Below are 20,234 nucleotides of genomic sequence, written 5' to 3' on the forward strand. Positions count from 1 at the left end.
CACCAGGCTTATTTAGGGAGAGGGCTGTGAGCCAGGCTCCAGGGTCTAGGTGCTGGCATCTGCGGGTCTCAGGAGCCGGAATCAAGGCAGAGGCTGATGTATCAGAGCTGTGGCTTCCAGCCAGAGGCAGGTCGGCTGTCATCACGGCCACTGCGGCAGGCAGGGGACCTGATTAAACGCCACCGCGGCAGGCAGGGGACCTGAGCCTGCCGATGGCGGGGGTCCGATGGCTCTAACTCTGAGCATGGAGGCTCGAAACCAGGTGTGCCTGATTTGTGAGGTGACACTCTCCCTCGTTCCTCCCCATAGAGAGTTACATACACAAAATCTGGACAAGAGAGTCAGTAGTGAACTGAGACATATTATCAAGTGCCTGCTGTGTGCTAGGTGCCGGGGACGCAGCAGTGGAAATACAGACAAGGGCTCCGACCTCAAGGAGCTTACAGTTTAGTGTGGGAGACGGGCATGAACAGGATGATGGCATAGAGACGTGTACCCAAGCACAGCAGGAGTGCTCAAAGGAGAAGTGTAGGTCGGGTGGGTAGGTAGGTAGGAGGGTGGGAGAGGGGAAGGTTTGATCTCATCTGGGGAAGCTTCCCCAAGGAGCTGAAACTTGAGCCTCCATTCAAAGGACTGGCGGGCCGACCACACAGGCGTATCCAGGCAGAGGGAACAGCACGTGCAAAGGCCCGGTGGTGGGAAGGAGCAATGCTTGGGTGTGGTCAGGTCTACTTTCATCAGGAGTGTAGGGAAGGTTTTCGAGGGCTTCTACCTGGGAGTACCCCCATTGCTCTGGCCACAGTGGGAAACAGGGGCCTGTGAGGTTCCAGGTGTCAACTGAGTAGGAAAGCAAGAAGCTTCTGGAACCTGAAGGGACTCCAAGGGAGGTGACCAAGGTTTCATCTTCCCATCTGCTGCTACCATCTTCCTGGGAGTTTCTTTCAAGTTTCCCAGTTTTCACGCAGTCTCTTCTTGGTTGTGCAGCTTTCACAGTTTCTAACTTTTGGTTTGGCAGCTCAGCCAAAGTCATTTCCTTCCTGGAGCTGGGCTTTCACTGCGTGGGGAATTTCTATCTGCTGCCTAAAGTGAAATGGAAGAGAACACACCCTTTCTCTCCCAAAGAGGCTGAGCTGTTGCAAGGGTCAGACAGGGCTCGTGTGTGTTCTCCTGGAAGTTTTCCCAACATCCGCCCCTTTCCTACCACTAGGGGACAAAAAAGCGTGGGAAGGACTCAGACCCTGGGGCCCCTGGAGACTTGCCCCTGGGCGTGGCACTGCACAGGGCCAAGACTACCCCCCGCCCCCTGCGCCAAAGTCCTGGCCAGGAGTCACTGTTATCTGAATGCTAGTCATAACTTGTATTTAGCACCTAATATGTGCCAGGCAAGCATCTTATCTCACAAATCTCGCTATTCCCATTTTACAGATGAGGAAACTGAGGTGCAAGGATTAAGTAACTTGCCCAAAGCAACCGACTGGAAAGGGATGCAGGTCTGCGTGACCTTAACCCCTGCTGGGGGAGGTCACTAGATGGCATCAAGTCTCTGAAAAATAGGCGTAGACGTTGCCCTGTCTGCTTTTCTCGTAAATGGGGGCGCTTCAGAACATAAGCGATGTGAGGCTCTTCTAACATCCTTGCTGTGTGGCTCAGGATGGTCTTCTGACTGTCCTTCTGCGCGTTAGTTATTCCACTGGAAAAGAGCGAGGCTTTAATCACTGCGGGTTTCTTGGGAGTAAATGTGAGCATGGACAGAGGGGCTTGTGTGTGGTGCCTCTAAACCAGCCCCCAGCTTTTCAGAGAGGACGGGTGGGAGCTGGCGGGAGAGGAGCTGCGGTTTACTGAGCTCCCGCTCTGTGCAATGCGGTCGTAAGCAGCTCCTCTGGGTTACGAGCTTTGGACACATGTCGAGGTTACCCATTAATCAGGATGGGCTACGTTATGTTGCGGTTACAGATAAACCCAGAAATCTCAGCTGTTCAACACAGCAAAGAATCAATTTCTCCAAGTGCAGTGCTGGCTCCTGCCTTCTTGCACTCGGCAGGCCATTGGGAGTGCACGGCTTCCAGGGTCACTGTGGAGGGGAAGAGACAGATGGACGAGGCTCGCCAGCTCTTAATTGCTTTGTCCAGGAAGTGACAGTAGCATTTCCACTTAAAATCCATTGGCCAGAACCAGTCACGTGGCCCCAGCCTAACTGCAAGGGAGGCTGGGGTCTGAGAGGGAGCAAATGACTATTTGGTAAGCCCTGTCTCAGCTACTGGGTACCTCAGTTCAAGGGGGTTTATTTTAAGGTTCTGCCTAACCATGGCCTACGAGATCTCACGTGGACTAAACCCTTGCCCAGTTCTCTCACCTCATCTTGGCTACTTTCCCCCGCATTCATTCAGCTCAGCCACTAGGGTCATCCTTCATTTGAGGAGATGCACCAAAGTGTTTTCTTCCTCAGGATCTTTGCATATGCTATTCCTTCCCCTTAGAATGCTGGCCCCTCCCCAGCTCCCTTGCATTCTTCCCGTGGCTCATCCCTCTCATCTTTTGGGTCTCTGCTTAAATGGCACCTGCCCACAGAAGTCTGCCCTGGGCACCCCGTGTAAGTAAGTGTCAGGTACCCCCCTCCCTTCCTCCAGTTTGTTGTCAGCATAGAGCTCCTCCCAGTTTAAAATTAGGTATCTTTTAACTGTCATGTGAGTTTTGATAAGTCAGAGTCCCCAGTCCCTAACACAGTGAATAAATGAATAAGGATGGATGAGTCATTTTAGCAGCCGGTGAGCAGGTCCAGTGGAGGAGCCGTGATAGGGCGATTAGGTCTTAAGACAGGCCATGCCCTCTTATTTGCCTAACTTCCCGTCTTGCTTGAGTTGGGAGTTTTGAGTGGTTTGTGTACGTGGACTTTGGATGCCCAGGAAGGTTGAGCCCAGGGATTGGGAGGGAAAGGAAAAGGAAAAGAGAGGATCCAGAAAGCTCTTTTTGTCTTGATACGGCCAGCTGGCACCTAGGTTCTTTAGTTAGGGATGAATCACTTTCATTTGCTCTAGAAGGGATCTGTTTCAGCCACATGAGTCAGAATAAATACAAAGAATAAAAACAAATTTATAAATATTACCTCACTGTTTACTTTGAGGGCTGAGAAGAGTGCGGGCAATTCCAGACTGTGCTCACTGGGGAAAGACCTTGCTGGCAGCTGGAGTCCCCTCTGCTCAAGCATGTGGCTCCCGGATTTGCCACTGTGTTAAATGTTCCCAGGCTGCCAGCCGGCGAGGAGAACCCAGGCCCCTCTGCCAAGGGCCCAGCACACATATGCCTTTTGACCAAAGGAAGCGGGACCTCAATAAACAACATGTAAATAAGAGAACTGTTTCAGGTTTCACTTTACTCAAGTATAAACTAGAGAGAGCAACTGTGCTTTCTCCCCAGAGGTAGCCTCTGAATTCAGTAGGCCACACCTATGGGAAAGCACTTAGGACAAAAAAAAAAGCCTGACCTAGACTCAGGGGTGATGATCCTAATGATAGTAAATTACAATGGTAGCTTATAACTGTTGAGCACTTACTTACTTCATCATCTCGGGGGGTGTAGGGTACAGTTCCTCATCTCACTTGTCGGATGAGACTTGGAGCGTTTCCCTTGCCCGTGAGCCTGGCTGTGGTGTGCATGGTGGGCTGGAAGCCCTGAGTTCATCTTTGGGCTCTTGTGCTCATTAGAGAGAGTGGGACATCCTGAAAATACAAAGCAGAGAGAAAAAGGAATCAGGCCCCTCGTCCCCTGGGAACCGTGGAGAGAGCACAGAGAAATGCTTTTGCCCCCTTTCTCTGCCCCCTGGTGCCAGAAACTCAGCCCTCATCACTCCGGGTTAAGCCAGTCGTTCTCAGCCTCACCCAGGGAACTTTCGAAAGCATCCAGACTCTGATTTAATTGATCTGAGAACCAATGCATCAACCCCTTGGTGCCCACAGACACTGAAGCTGTTATTTCGAGCACTGGCATCCCCTCCCGTCCCTAGGGGCACTGGCAGGGAGAACTCCAAGCTGCCTGTCCTCCTGTGTGTGACCAGGGGCTGCCAACGACACAGCGGGCGGAAGCAGGTCTAGCTGGGCTTCTGTATTACTCATCCCCACGGCCACTGCACCTTCAAGGCCCTGCCACTGCCCACTGAGAGTCATGTGTCCATTAGAGGGTTTTTTTTTTCTTTTTTGTTTTTTTTGGCTGCGTTGGGTCTTCATTTTTGCGCGCGCGGGCTTTCTCTAGTTGCAGCCAGCGGGGGCTACTCTTTGTTGTGGTGTGCGCACTTCTCGTTGCAGTGGCTTCTCTTGTTGCGGAGCATGGGCTCTAGGCTCGTGGGCTTCAGTAGTTGTGGCGCGTGGGCTCAGTAGTTGTGGCTCGCATGCTCTAGAGCTCAGGCTCAGTAGTTGTGGTACACGGGTTTAGTTGCTCCGCGGCATGTGGGATCTTCCTGGACCAGGGATCGAACCCGTGTCCCCTGCCTTGGCAGGTGGATTCTTAACCACTGCACCACCAGGGAAGTCCCCATTAGAGGGTTTAAACTGTTGGATACAGCCATCCACCCCATTTGCTTCCTTCAGAGACCCTAAGTTGGGATCAGATGTTCTTTTGGGGAGGGAGAGAGGACAGAGGACAGAGGATGACTATGTCACAGTTTGTGTCCTGGCCTTGGCCTTGGCCCAGCTGCTTTTTGTATCTGGTCCCACTGAGTCCTGGGACTGTTCTGGGACAGAGGGGTTATAATTATTCTGACTCCACGGAAGATGCAAATGAAGCTCAGAGGGTTAAGAAATCTGTCCTTGCGTGTACAGCTAGGATTAGAAAGCCTGGCTCTGGAAACTTCCCCACACTTGCTCTCGCTTCTACTCTATGATCACAATTCCTATTTTTGGATCTCATGATCCTGCAGAATTAACTTTATGCATGGAATCTTTGTGAGATTCCAGCGGAAGAAAGAGTGCTGTCCTGGAAGCATGAGGCTGTTCCCGTACATCAGTCATAGGAATAAATGATGTAACCGGCTTGCTTTTTGGTCCTGGCCTTGGCAGACAGGAAACTCACAGGAAACTCGTGAGATTTAAAGCTCGTCATGACCCTTTTTCATGAACATTTTGTCCTCCTTTGCTCCATCCTGCCCTCGATGTTCTATTTTTATTTCAACGGCACTCTGGTTTATGTACCGGCCCAAAGGAGTGGGTGTTGTATCCGCTCAGCTATCAGGGGTAAGCTTCCAGGCATTAAGGGCAGAAAAGCCACAGTTTCTCCCTCTTCTGGGTTTGCTGGTGGGAAAAGAGGCAAGCAAAGGCCTGCCCTGCGCCTTCCAACTAAGATCGGGCACTGGCAACCTAAGAGTCAAAATGAAGATGTGTCCTGTTTCTGCCTCTTATTTATTGTCTGCATCTGAACACTCACAGAGGGCTGAAACGGGGGTTTCACAGGAAACTGAAGCTTGTCATCTGATTGTTCCTGCAGGCCTGATGTTGGCCTCTGTGGCTGGGTGGGGCCCTCGTGTGTGACTAGGTGGGAGGGGGCGCTGCAGCAGAAATGCGCTGACAAGCTCTGTCTCAGGCTGGCACCCGCCGGTGCTGGTGCCCATGCCTCAGGGCTGTTCCGTCCTCGGGCGGGCATGTGCCCCAGTCCCACATGTTTGCACGGACCACGGGGCCAGCTGTAGGCCCCTGCCTGTCACTGCAGACTCACCTTAGGTTGAGAACATAATGAAGCCTTTTCTATCCCCTGTTGGTGGAGGCCGGGGAGGTCAGCCACAAATGGGTGGGTGGCTTTGGTATTCCTGCCACATAGGTCTTGATGGAGAGGCAAAGATCTGTGCAGAAAGGGAAAGAAATAAGGAATAGGACACTGAAGTTAGGTCAGGCCAGGACCGTCACCTTCACTTCCATTTGTCTGATGACGAAACAGGCTCAGCCGGGCCTTGGATGGGGGGAAGTGCCGCTTATTCTGGGGACGCAGGCAGTTGGGGTGCAGGTGGCACCTTTAGAAGCTGATGCAGCCAGGAACACCTCCTACTGTGGTGGGCTGTCTGGGGTCCCCTTCACCAGCAGGCCCGGCCTGCCTGACGCGAGGGGAGCTGGGGCCACAGAGGAGTCACATCTGCCCTTGTGTCTCATACACAGATGTCATCATGAGGATGGCGTGGACATGGCCCTTTGAGGTACACGGGTAGGACCCCAACTGAGGCAGTTGGTGGAGGGAGGGTGCGTCAAGGGGCCGTCTCCCTGGGCCAGAGAGGGGAGGGCAGGGGGGAAGAGGGCTCAGAGTGGCATTGGGACCCCTTCCTCCTGGGGTCTTTGCTTCTGCCCTGGATCTTCTCACGAGTCAGCCTTCACTGCCAGTGACTCTCACCGGCAAAGTTGTCACTTTGCACGAGGGACGGTGTCACCCTGTGCCTGTGGAGAGCAGTGCATTACGTGAGCAGAGACGTGGGAGTCTGTGAGTCCTGCCGGTAGGACTGCCCTTGGGGAGGAGCCTCGCTTCTGGGATCCCAGTTTGGGCCAGAAGGGCCTCTCCCTGAGGCGATTGGGTTGGGGGCGCGTGGTGCCTGAGGACCCCAGGTGGGGAGAAACGAAGTGTGTGTTCTCCGGGGTCCCCACAGGGTCCGTAAATCCTGCTCAGCCATTGGTTCTGGCAGGGGACCCCGCCTCCCTGAGCTTCCGTTTCCCTCTTTGCTACCCCTAGGGTTGGGGTGAGGATACACACAGTGAAGGTGTCAAGCGCACGTCCTAGACCATCAGTGGCAAAATCCAGGAGCGGGCGGGCCCTGCCTCTGCTGCTCAAGTGCTTTCGGGCTGCTCACCCTCATCGGAAGGCTCCGTTCTAGTCCCTGTTCGAGCAAGCTTGCTTACTGACTTTTTTCTTAAGAAACAATTTACTGTGCAACTGATACATACATGATCACTGTTGAAAGATTCTGCCAAATGCAAATAACCCCCCGAACCCACAATTATACAGTCCTTGATAATCACACCATCCAGAAATGTTCACAGTTAGCATTTCCTGTATATCCTTCGGGTTCTTTTTCTCTTCATATGTAGATGTCTTCTATAGTTTTACACATATTTTACAAAAAAAAAAAAACCTGGGTAACACATTATATATCCTCTTTCATTGTCAGTCAACAATATATTGGTGGTTGCCAGAGGTGGAGTGCGGGCCCAAAATGGGTGAAGAGGGCCAAAAGGGAGAACTTCCAGTTACAAGATAAATAAGTACAGGGGATGTAATGTGCGGCGTGGTGACTGGAGTTAACAATACTGTATTTCGCATAGTTGTAAGTTGCTAAGAGGGTAGACCTTAAAAGTTCTCATCACAAGAAAAAATGTGTAACTGTGTGGTGATGGATGTTAACTAGACTTACTGTGGTGATCATTTCACAGTACATGCAGATATCAAATCATTATGATATATACCTGAAACTAATATAATGTTCTATGTCAATTATATCTCAATTAAAAAATATATTAACACCTTTCCGTATCATGGATATCCACGTATATCTTTTTAGTTACTATTAAAGTGAAAAAAAAAACCTCACACAAGTCAAAATATTTAAATGAATAAATTCATAGAGACAGAAGGTAGAATGGTGGTTGCCAGGGGCTGGAGGAGCGGGGAGGGGGAGTTGGTGTTTAATGAGGGCAGAGTTTCAGTTTGGGAAGATGAAAAAGTTCTGGAGATGGATGGTGGTGGTGGTTGGACAGCGGTGTGAATGCGCGCAATGCCACTGAACTGTAGACTTTAAAATGATTAAGATGATAAATTTCACGTTAACTGTATTTTACCGCAATTTAAAAAAACAAATACAGTAAAACAACAAAAAAGTGTAAATGATGCGGAGTTGTGTTAAATGAAAACGGAAAGACTCCCGAACTACGCTCCTTACACCCACTCTGGGCTGTTTAAGAGGTGACCCGGTATTTTAAAAGTATGGTAACAACACCACCAATGAAGTTCCCATGTTTTGAGCTAATTGGTTAACATGTGCTATCTCCCTTAGTCTCATGGAAGTTATCCAAAGCAAACACAGCTGGGAGGTGAGGGAGCTGGTGTCAGGTCAGAGCCTGGACTCTGAACAGCTAAGCTCTGCTACTTCTTTTAGAAGATATTTCCATTTAAAAGAACAGTATGTCAGTAAAGGAAACAAGGAAAAAGTCACCCACTATCCCCATTCGGCCTTCTGGTTACTTTTGTGCACTCCCTCTGGCCTTTCCTCACTTGCCTGTACCCTTTGTCCTGCTGTTCCTCAGTCGGGGCCCATCTGCAGAGGGGAGTAGGGATGCTGAGGGCAGTGGCCATGTGGGTGGCTCCGCCGGACCGGATGACAGGGAAACCAGCCCCAGGTTTGAATCCCATCAGCTGTTTGACTTGGGACAAACCATTTTACCCGTCTGAGCCTCAATATGCTCAAAAATAAAATGCAGAGAATTCTGTTAACCATCAGAGGTTGTCAGGAAAATCAAATAAATCTGCGTCGGGCCGTACACACTGTAGTGCCATTCACTGAGGCGTTGCTAATATTGTCCTAGTCCCAAAGCTTGGATCTGAGAAGCTTGGTCCCGTGCTGACGATCGGTTTTGTTGAGAGAGAGAGAGACACTGTTTACCTGTTGGAATCAATGCTCCTGGAGACTCAAAGGCTGGAAGTGTGTGTTTTGTCTCAGCCCCACCTGGTGCCCACGTGAGAGTGAGCAAGTGGGCTGGCCTTCCCCGGGCTTCAGTGCCCTCTGTTTTTTCAGTTCTCAAACATGGGTCCACCTCTGACCACCAGAGGGTGAAGTGCCTTGAATGCAGGGCTGTAGAATTTGGATTTGGTCTGGGAGGCAGTGGGGAGATAGGAGGATTCATGTGAAGAGTGTGTGCCTTATCCTGCCAGTGGGGACTCGTAAAGGCTTTAAGCAGGGAGGTGGTGAGGCCAGGTCTGTATTTTAGCAAGATGCAGCCTGGGGAGGGCTCTGGAGGCCACTGGAGCTGGAGGCCGGGACCATCCTGGAGAGAGGATGGCAGTGGTGGGGGGAAGGGAGAGGAAGCAGGTTCACTTGTAGCAGGCTCTGTGGAAGCTGGTGGAGACACACCCTCTGGCACCTTTGGGGTTTCCCAATTCAATGCAAAGAAGTGATTACTCTGGAAAAACAGGTGACCTCCACCCAGGCTCTTTCAGCCGGTCCTGCCTGACCAGGCTGTGTGATCTCAGACAAGCCACTTAACCTGCTCAGGCCTCAGGGTCCTCATCTCCACCAGGCTGCAGTGAGGGACCTTGGGAGGATTGCGTGCGTGCAGAGCTGGGCCTGGCTGTGCGTTGTGCAGTGTCGGCTGGCAGTTGACGTGGCTGCTATTTTCAGGCTTCCCGTCTCTAAAACAGGGAAGGATGCACATGTCTCCACTGCTCTTGGAAGGGGAAGCTGGAGGACTGCCAGTACTTTTATATTTAGGGGCTCGACTTAGGGACTCAGCCGGGTGGAGATCTTTGACTTCCCCACGTGTTCAGGGAACCGTGTGATCTGCAGAGGCCTTTCATGTCTGCACTCTCATTCCCCCCTCCCAACAGCCCTGTGAGGGAGGCAAGCAGATGTTATCATGTTATCATCATGATCATCTCTCTGTTTCATAGGTGAGGAAACAGGCTCAGAGAAGGAAAGTGACTTGTCTAAGGTCACACAGCAGGTAGGACTGGAAGTCAGGTGTGTCTGACAGAGTGTCTCAGCTGGACCATTTCGGGTCCAAGAGCTACACCTTACACATGGGGAGGCCGAGGCCCAGAGGGAAAAACAGCTCTCGGGGGGCACATCGTGAACTTGAGGCTGAGGCAAGACTCTGATCAAGGTCTCTGATTTCTGGACCCAGCCTGTCGATGGCTAGCCCCCTTCATTGAATGATAATAGCTTTCTTTCTTCCCACCTCGTTTCAGGGAAATCAGTTCCTGAAATCAAGTCTTCCATCCCAGACTTCTTGGATGCGGTGCAGCCAGGAAAGCCTTTGGCAGCTTCTGTAAGAAACACTGATGATGAACAAGAAACGGAGCAGCCCATGAGGCCAGCCACCTTTCCAGGCCCGGGTAATTCTAATTTAACTTAATTTTTTAATTTAAAGAAGATTTATTTAAGGAAATGTTTTATCTATAAAGGCATTTAGTTCAGCATATAATAGCAGAAAATTGGAAACAACAAATGTGGATGGCAAAATTAACCACAGATGGTGGTGACAATAAAATCCTGCTGGCAATGATGTAGGTCTGTATACATACATGGAAATATGCTCACGATATACTGAGTTTAAAAAGTTAAAATGTCAGACGACAAAAGGATATATACCGTCTATTACCTCTTTTTTTTTTTTGGTTGCTCTGCACGGCATGTGGGATCTTAGTTACCCGACCAGGGATTGAACCTGTGACCCCTGCTGTGGAAATGTGGATTCCTAACCACTGGACCACAAGGGAATTCCCAGCGAGGTGTATTTTAATTGTTATTATTAATTTTTTTTTTTGGCTGTGCTGCACAGCTGGTGGGAATCTTAGTTCCCCAACCAGGGGTTGAACCCGTGACCCCTGCATTGGAAGCGCGGAGTCTTAACCACTGGACCGCCAGGGAGGTTTCCCATTTTTGTAAAAAGAAAAAAACAAAGTCAGTAACTGGGGGCTTTCTATGTGTCAGACACTGTTCTAAGCCCTTCAAGAAGTTGAGCTATTTAACCCTCAACTAACTGTATGAGTTTGGTATTGTTTTTCTCCCCATTTGACAGATGAGGAAAACGAAGCACAGAGAGGTTAAACAGCCTGCCAAGGTCATATGCTCCGGAGCCCAGGTATTTTACCTGTGGTTCCGCAAGCCTCCAGCACAGGCAACTGAGCCATGTGATTTGAACGCTTATATCCTCAACCGCTGCACACACCCCTACGCCACAGCTTCTCAGCCCACTTCAGCTTTGTCTCCATCCCCTTGTGCCCAGGGAAGGGCTGGGGGACAGTTTGCCAAATGATGGAAGGACTCAGCCAGCGGGTAACTTCCCGAGGGGTACCCGCTCCTCATGCCGTCCTCCCCACCTCTCCCCCGGAGCCCCACCCGCCTTCTGCTCTCCTGCAGCCTCATGAGTGGAAAGCTGGAGACCCCAAATCCATGAAACCTCCCAAATCCGTTGACGTGGTTCCCAAAGCCAGGGTCAGCGTCGGCTGAGAGGCACGTGCACGGGCTTTTGCATCAGGCGGACCCATATTTGAATTCCAACTCTGCCCTTTCCAGCAGGAGAATGACTTAGCCTCTCTGTACCTCATTTTCTTCATCTGTAAAATGCGCATAATAATAGAATAATAATTCCTAACCGCCTACATCATCGTGTGTGGTTAGGAATCATACACCTTGGTGTTGCCACCACGTAGGTGCTCATTAAACGTTAGCCGATATTAGGAACATTCCAGGCACCCCAGATACGTTGAGTCTGGAAAGTTAATCCTAGACCAAGGAGTCTAAATTATTTCCTGTAGCTAAAGAGTTTAAAAAAAAAAAAAAAAAGAGCAGAACTTTGATCAGCAATTAAAGATAGGGGGAAATGGTCCTAAAGCTAATATGATACTGATCGATGGCCAACGGGAAAGATAATAATAAAATAGGGAAATTCTAGGGGAGTGCTGGTGGAGCTGGAGGAGGTTACTGGTATAGCAGCTTCTTCAGAGGTTCCTTATTTAAGGCTGCCGTGAAAACAAGCATCATTATGTCTCTGCCAGACTTTGCACCCTCCGCTTTCTTGAATGGCACTTGGGAGGACATGTGCCCAGACAGGTCAGGACAATAAATAGAATCTGTAGACAGAGACAGGAAGTTGACTGTCTATCTTTGCCCAAACTAAAAATAAGGACATCATCATTAATTTCATCAGATAACCCAAAGCCGGTCTTTTCTTGGGAAAACCCAAGGTTCCATTGGGCCCAGAGTTCCAGCCGAGTATCTCGTAGGAGTGGAGAACGTGGAGGCAGAGGTGGCTGGGGAGGAGGGCACACACAGGGAGGAATGGTGCCGCCTGTCACTGAATCAGCCTGACCACCCAGGGAGGGGGCTCTTGATAGCTGGGGAAGGAGACATAGCCTGCCAGAGCTCCATGGCTGAGCAAGCGGTGGGACTGGGATTCAGCTCAGGTGAATTGTTCCAGAGCCCACATCCTAACCTCTGTAGTGGGGAGAGACATGGAGAAGGAAAATACACGAGCAGATGAGCCATGGACAGGTTCTAAGCACCTCCTTAAACAGATTCTCAAAGCTAGATTTCAGATAAAGGGCTCTGGGGCTTCCCTGGTGGCACAGTGGTTGGGAGTTCGCCTGCCGACGCAGGGGACACGGGTTTGTGCCCCGGTCTGGGAAGATCCCACATGCCGCAGAGCGGCTGGGCCCGTGAACCATGGCCGCTGAGCCTGCGCGTCCGGAGCCTGTGCTCCGCAACGGGAGAGGCCACAGCAGTGAGAGGCCCGCGTACTGCAAAAACAAAAACAAAAACAAAAACAAAAACAAAAACAGATAAAAGGGCTCTGAGTGGCTGAAATAACTGTTGCAAAGCCTTACCTATGGGAGAGGCCATCGTCTGTCCATCAGAATTGATTTAATCTACACATAGTTTTACCAGCCTTGGTACCCCACATATACCAGAGACTGATCTTTGTGCTTTATGCCATGTCTTTTAATCTGGACAAGAACTCTACAAAGAATGGACTATTTCTGTGTTTTGGGGGTTTTTTTCTACATCTGAGAAAGCTAAAGAAAGGAAGCACAACCCACCCAAGGTCAAATCTTTAGTAATGACAGAGCCAGGACTTGAGCTCAGTTCTGTCTGCTACCAAGAAAGAGATGGGGAAGCTGTAGAGGCCGACCCACTGCCAGCCACAGGGCAGGATCCAGAAAACCCCGAATGAGATACAGAAACATTGCGTGTTCTTTGTTCCTGCCTGCAGTGACGCAACTCAGCAGGACAAGAGTTGGTGCATTCTGCTTGAGAAAGCAAAGGTTCTAGAAAGATTTCTGTGGGAAATGGCACCGTGAAGGGTTAACTCTTAGTGTTTTGGAAATGACATTTGTGTAGACCACTGTCTTCCCTGGCCCAGGCCTTCCATGAGTGGAAGCAAGGGCTAGTTCTTATCTGATTTCTCAGCCTTGGGGTATTGGTTCCAATTCCACTCCCTCCCCCCGCTCCCCCTCCGCAAACCACCCGGATAAATAGACTCAACCACCCCTAGTAGCCCTCCTGTGTCACAAGAGCAGACCTCAGCGATCCCCCCACACTGAGAGGCCTGGTGCAGCCCCCAGAGCAAACCCCAGGCATCAATCAGACCAGAGAATCATGGCTGTGTGAGGCTAGTGCTGACCTTGGCCTCGCTGGGCAGTGGGAGAGGATGAGGGACCGTGTGTGCAGCGTGCTCTGAGGTCAGTCCTGGGGCGGGGAGAGCAGATAGAGCAGAACTCCAGGAAAGAGGCAGGAGGGAAGTCAAGTTGGCCTGGAACAGCAGTTCCCAGAGGGTAGAGTGTCTGTCCCCAGTGGCACATGGAGCACGGGTGTTAGGCAGAGAATATGTCACATGCACAAAAACTAGGGATTTCAAGGCTGAATATGTAATACGTGAACTGGAGTGGATTGAAAGAAAACATCAAGTAACTCACTGTGGAGCAGCACAGACACACGGCCCACACCTAGGAGATGGATGACTGTGACCACAGTTTGGGTGACTCAGGCCAAGGGTATTGAGCTGAGCCCAAGAGAAGGCAGGGCAAGGGCGGAGGCCTCCACCACTGGAGCAGCAGTGGCCAGGAGCCTTACTGCAAGGCAGTCTCCCCTCCGCACCCAGTCACCAGGGGTGGGGAGTCGGGGTGGGAGCAGCCTCGGGAAGCACGGCCTGGGTGCATGCGGATGCGCGGATGGATTTAAGTGAACAGCTGGGCTCTGGTCGGTTACAGGGCTGCCAGCTGGTCTGTAGCACGTTGCTGGTTGTAGTTATTTTGTTTTTTATTTTACCTTTTTATTTTTTTAATTGAAGTATAGTTGATTTACAATGTTGTGTTGGTTTTAGGTATACAGCAAAGTGATTCAGTTATATATATAGATATTCTTTTTCAGATTCTTTTCCCTACAGGTTATTACAAAATATTGAGTATAGTTCCCTGGGCTCTACAGTAGATCCTTGTTGGTTATCTATTTTATATATAGTAGGGTGTATCTGTTAATCCCAAACTCCTAATTTATCTCCCCCTCACCCTTTCCCCTTTGGTAACCGTAAGTTTGTTTTCTATGTCTGTGGGTCTATTGCTGTTTTGTATGTAAGTTCATTTGTATCACTTTTTTTAGATTCTACATGTAAGTGATATATGCTATTTGTCTGCCTGGCTTACTTCACTTAGTATGATAATCTCTAGGTCCATTCGTGTTGCTGCAAATGGTATTATGTCATTTTTTTTTTATGGCTGAGTAATATTATGTTGTATAAATATGCCACATCTTCTTTATCCATTTATTCTGGTTTTATTTTTTCCTTCTTTTGCCAAAGGTTTAATTCCCGTGTCTGAGCTATAGCTCTTACCCTGAAGCTCAGTTTATATGTTTAAAAAATTTTTTTGGCTGCGTTGGGTCTTCGTTGCTGTGCGCGGGCTTTCTCTAATTTCGCCAGCGGGGGCTACTCTTCGTTGCGGTGCATGGGCTTCTCATTGCGGTGGCTTCTCTTGTTGCGGAGCTCTGGGCTCTAGGCACGCGGGCTTCAGTAGTTGCGGCATGTGGGCTCAGTAGTTGTGGCGCACGGGTTTAGTTGCTACGTGGCATATGGGATCTTCCCGGATCAGGGATCGAACCCATCAGGGATCGAACCCGTGTCCCCCTGCATTGACAGGCGGATTCTTAACCACTGCGCCACCAGGGAAGTCCAAAGGTCAGTTTAAGTTGTAGTGCACTGAGAGACAAAGAGGGTGTGTGTGAATGTGTGTGCGCACCTGTGTATTTTGGGGAGGGGTGTTTGTTGTTAGTACCCCATTCTGGGGGTTGCTGGTGCAGTGTGGGTGTACCAGCACGGTACCTTCTCAAGTGTAGTCCTTTCAAATATCGCCAATGCTGGAAAATGTGAAAAAAAGGAAACAAACAAACAAAAGACTCTAGAAGCAGCAGACAATGCAGGGAGAGGGGCTTAGGGGGGCCCCTCCTCTGAGAGGATGAAAGAGCCTCGGGCTTTCCATCAGGTGAGTTTTGTATCAGCTGCCTTGTTCGTAGTTTTGGAAGGCTGATTCTAGCTTCACCACGGTGCTGTTTTCAGTATTCTGAGTTAAGGTTTTCTATGGTCAAAGGTCCACATTAATCACTCCTTTCTTGATGAGGTAAGCCAGAAATACTTGAAACAGGTGGATTTGGCCAGCAACCCTTGGGTCACAGTCAGTTTCCCTTGGAAGGGCCGGCCCCCTGTTACTCAGAGGCCAGCCCTGCAGTAGGGCCACTTGGGTGTTTCCAGCGGTGACATCTGAAGCTTCAGGCTTCTGGTCAAGGTCCACTTTCATGTGGGTCAGCTACGTGGCCTGTCTTGTTCCCGGCCTGCACCTGCTCTGACCTGCAGACCCCAGGCTGCCCCATTAGCCTTCAGATTAATCTTCACGTGGTGCCTGGTGAAGACATGTCACCCACTTTAACCTGACTTTTCCCTGACCCTGAACTACTCTTCAAGCCACACCTCTCTTGTGAATCTTCTACATTCACTAAGGGATTAAGAGCACAGACTCTGGAGCCACTGACTGGGTACCCTTGGAAAGGTTGGGTCACCTCTCCGTGCCTTAGTTTCACCACCTGTAAAGAGTAGATGATACTGGCATCTCTCTCCTGGGGCTATTATGAGCGTGAAATGAGTTAGCTCAGGGACGCATTGGGAATGCTGTCAGTGTTTGCTAACTAAGCGTGCCCGGAATGTTTACTGTTCGCCTGGGCTTTCCTGCTGCCACACCTCCTCGTGGGCCGGTTCCATGGCCTCGGTGCCCTCCCTACGTCATAGCTACTTGTTGCAAATGTTTTCCCCGTTTTGAAGCTCAGGTCAAGTGTTCCTTCCTCTGTGAAGCCCTCCTTGATCTCCCAACCCACTAAGGCAGGCTTCTCCTGCCTCTGCCCTGGGAGGCTGGTTATTGCCATTCCTGCTGCTGTGGAGGTTTCTGGAGGGCAGGCTCTGTAGCTAATGTACCTGTGTCCTTCTCTGCTGCTTTTGTGGGAGGTGGGACAGTGTAGGGGTTAGAAGGCCCAAGGATCTCCATTTAAAGGCCGACTCTGCCACTTACTGTCAGCGTGGCCCTGGGCAAGTAGCCACCTCCAGTGCTTCCCTTTCTCTACCTGTCACACGGGGACTTTGTATAGGACCAACCCACAGGGCTGTCATAAGGCTTCCACGGGGTAACGCTCGAGCAGCGGGCAGGCTGGCGCCTGTGGTGTCAGGAAATGGCAGCTGTCATCACTGACAGTAAAATGTTTGTGGAGTGAATGAGAGACTGACTGGGTCTGGGGACCAGGCAGGGACCCGTCCCTCGTTCCTCCAGTGGCTGTGGCCTGACCCACTGTCCCTCCTTTCCAGGGCCTGCTCCAGCCAGAGCCAGCCCCTGGGGCCCTGCTGAAGATGCCCCTCCTTCCGTAAACACCGACCTGCCAGCCTCATCCGATTCAAAGGTAAATCCTCTGCCCCCCAGCAGTAGCCCCCAGCTGTGACCCTCTCTCAGAAATGCAACGTGTTTATTCCTCGGGAACAGTTTGGGGGTTAGGGGTCAGGGTGAAGGGGAGAAACGAGGCCCATTGAATTGCTCTGAGCTTCTAAGACTCTCAATGCTGGCCCTCAGTAAATCAGGGGCGGGGAGAGGGTGCACTCTAGTTTTTAATGAGCTTTTCCGTTATTTGTATTTAAATGGGAGCTGATAATTGGCATCTTCCTCCTCCCAAAATTTCTTGGTTGCAGTAGTCAAAATGCCTCCCCTTCAACCTTTTTTCAACACAAAATATATTGGAGTTATCCTGAATTTTTAATGATTTGGGTCCAGGGTCACAAGTGACTTCTGTGAATCTTAGGCATTTTTGCCTTTCTAGGCCCTTTCTTTCATTTAAAAATATTACTTAAAATTATACTTTATGACTGCAACGGTATAAAGATGAACATAATCCAAGTTGGATTAAAAATTAAAACATTTTCTTCAACTTGAAAAGTTCATTTTTGTTCATCAGACTTCGAAAGAAATTACGTTAAGATGTTTTCGTGGGCCCCTAAAGGTGTCCTGGGCAGAGTGCCTGGCGGGGAAGCCAGTGCTACATGGGTCTGGTTAGTGGAGCTCTTGCATAAAAGGGACTGTCACTTAAGCAGGCTTATTTATTTTTTAATAATTAATCATTTTCAAAGATGATTTAGTAATTGGAAGAATGTTCATGGTATAACATTTAGAGAAAACACTGGAAATCAAAACGGTGGGTGCGGCATGGTCCCAATTTTTAAAAATAAATTCTCGTGTATCTAACTGGCAAGAATTACACTAAACTTTAATAGCAGTTAAGTGGATAATGAGATCATGTATAATTAGCTCCCCTCTAATTATCTAAAACTGTTTATAAGAGCACATATAACTTAAAAAAAATGGAAGTTTATGTACACCTATTTTTAAGAAGAAAAGGGATTGATGCAGAGCTGCTTTTCTTAGGCTTACACAGGTTATGTGAACCTGTGTCCTGCTTCCCGGCATGTATACCGCGTGCAGGACCGGGGACACAAGCCCAGCCATTGACCCGCCGTGTAAACTCACTTCAGTTCTTTGACCCCCTTGGTGCTCACCTTTGTAAACTGGGAAAAAAAAAAAAAAAAGGAAACCTCCACCGTGGGCCGGGAATACTCACATTTTAGTTAATCTTCAAAATTACCCTCCAGGGTATTATGGTTATCTTTATTTTTGCTGATGAGGAAATGAAGGCTCAGAGAGGTTAAGCAACTTGTCCAAGGTCACGGAGCAAGTTAGAAGCAGAGCTGGGATCTGTCCTTTTTGCCATCCCTCCTCACTGGATGAGATGATCCCCTTCACCCCTCAGCTCTGCTGTTCTAAGAGTCCCTGAGGTAGTAGGGAAAATAGTATTTTCCATGTTAATTCCATATTAATCTCAGTCTCTTCTCTCTGAATTCCCAGGATTTCAGCACCTCCATTCCTAAGCAGGAGACACTTTTGAGCCTGGCTGATGACAGCCTTTTCTGGAGCGAGGTGGACGTGGTCCAGGCAACTGATAACTTCAACCCAAACCACAAAATCAGTGAGGGGACCTTTGCTGTTATCTACAGAGGGCAAAGGCTCGGCACTCCATTCATCTTCAAGAAGCTCAGAGAGGTGGGCACTTATAGGTTTCCAGTAAGGGGTGGAGACTACATGCTGAGGGTAGATTTTCATGTTTCAGTGTCTTTTCCCACAGGTGCCCTGTTCAGGTCCAGGATCAATTGAAAAATTCTTCCAGGCAGAGGTACAAATTTGTCGTAGGTAAGCCTCCCCTTTGGAAAACACTTTGCTTGATAGTGATGGCCACTAACCTGTATATAGTGCTTCCTCTGTGGCAGGCACGTTTTAAGCATTCTCTTTAGGTAAGCTCATTTAATCGTCACAAGACTCCTGTAACATGGCTACTGTTTTCACGTTATTTTACACATGGGCAAATTGAGGCACAGAGACGGTAAGTGTCTTGTCCAAGATCGCACAGCTAGTAAGTGGCAGAGCTGGAATGTGGTTGGTTGAAGTAAAGTGAGCCTCCCCGTCACAGAGCTTGGTGGGGGTGACTGGGAAAGAGAGGGGGAGGACATTTGGATACCTGGACACTTATCTTGGCTCTGCCGTCATTGCCTGATGGATTGAACACGCACATACTGGACCCCTGCAGTGTGCTGGATACCAGCTGTCATTCAACCTGGCAAGTCACTGTCTGAGTTCCTCTGCCAGTGTGTAGCCTCGGGCGGTGCGTGATGATTGTGGAGTATTTTAAGAAATAAAGAAAATTATAAAGAGGAAAATAGAAATCACCAATTTTCCATAGCACCTATAAGTAACTACTACGGTATTCAGATTTCGATATATTTTCTTTAATCCTTTCTCTCTTCATACATATGCATGACTACACACACACGCACGCGTGCGCACGCACACATATATACACACACACTTATCCACACACAGACACACTTAATGGAAACGGGAAATCTGATTCCCTTTCCACCTTGGCGTAGTGCCTTCCTGGAGTCGGTAGTCACTCCTTCATTCATTCATTTGGCAAATGTGAGTCGTCAGTCAGGGCCTTTCTTTGTTCTAGGGAGTGCAGACATGAAGAACACACAGCCAGTGGGGAGAGTGAAGTGTAAATAACTCTACTGAGTGTGAAAATTGTGCAGTAGGATGGCCTGGGGGGAGTGGAGGGGGGCCGAGGGATCAGGCAGGAGGCTGTTGCAACAGTGCTGGGGAGGGTTCATTGGGGTCGGACCCAAGGCAGAGGAGGGGAGAATGAAGGGGGTGTATTGAAAGCTATGTATGACAGTGAACAGTGACTAATTAGATGGCGGAGGTAAGGAGGTTTCTAGGAAACTGGATGGACGGTGGCGCCCTTGGTTGAGAAAATAACTGTGGGCAGAGAAGCAGGTTTGGAACTTGTTGAGTCTAGGTTGTTCACCTGGAACATTGGGATGCAATTTGACAGTCAGTTCTGGTGTGTGGGATGTGCCTGGAGATGAGAGATTTCGGGGTGTTCCTCATAGAGGTGAGAGATTCCTGGTGGAGAAGCTTATGAAACAAGATGATGAGCCCAGCCGGGGAGATTCAAGTTTCCGGGGAAGGCAAATGAGGAGGGTCTTAGTAGAAAAGGCCAAGAAAGAGCAGTCAGAGAGGTGGGAAGAGGGTCAAGGGGGAACAGTGACTCGGAACCCAGCAGAAGAGGATTTCGGGGAAGAACCCTAGTCCTGGGAGTCAAACAGACCTGCTATCTGGTCCTGGCTTCAGTGTTTGCTAGTTGTGACCTTGGGCAAGTTCCTTAACCTCTAAGCCTCTGTTTCTGGAAGACGCGTGGTTAGGGTGTCATGTACTTTGAGTTACTTGATTTTAAGCTCCTTGAGGGCATGCCGTTGTCATCTCTACCCTGTTGCTGGGCTCTCAGGGTTTAGAGCATTTAGTACCTGGGAGGTTACTGGTGGCCTCCAGGGGTGGAGAGGGCAGAAGAGGTTTAGGAGGTAGGAAAT

At 49.6% G+C, this 20,234-nt stretch overlaps 1 protein-coding gene across 6 annotated transcripts in view; it reads left to right on the forward strand.

Moving 5' to 3' along the window:
- LOC111169948 (von Hippel-Lindau disease tumor suppressor) overlaps nucleotides 1-20,234 on the forward strand; it is a 72,595-nt gene that overhangs the window by 31,232 nt on the left and 21,129 nt on the right. For 5 of the 6 annotated variants that reach the window (XM_089919706.1, XM_089919704.1, XM_089919702.1 and 2 more), the window contains 4 exons: nucleotides 9,922-10,068; nucleotides 16,575-16,666; nucleotides 18,157-18,351; nucleotides 18,434-18,498. In XM_089919706.1, coding sequence (XP_089775832.1) covers nucleotides 9,922-10,068; nucleotides 16,575-16,666; nucleotides 18,157-18,351; nucleotides 18,434-18,498 — 499 coding nt within the window. Of the gene's footprint in view, nucleotides 1-9,921; nucleotides 10,069-11,586; nucleotides 14,907-16,574; nucleotides 16,667-18,156; nucleotides 18,352-18,433; nucleotides 18,499-20,234 lie in introns of those variants that run through there. The other variant, XM_089919705.1, reaches the window with a different exon arrangement.

The sequence above is a fragment of the Delphinapterus leucas genome, chromosome 10 (assembly GCF_059928025.1).
Source record: "Delphinapterus leucas isolate spDelLeu-1000000601 "Yukka" chromosome 10, BTC_Dleu_Yukka2, whole genome shotgun sequence".
NCBI classification, from domain to species: Eukaryota; Metazoa; Chordata; class Mammalia; order Artiodactyla; family Monodontidae; genus Delphinapterus; species Delphinapterus leucas.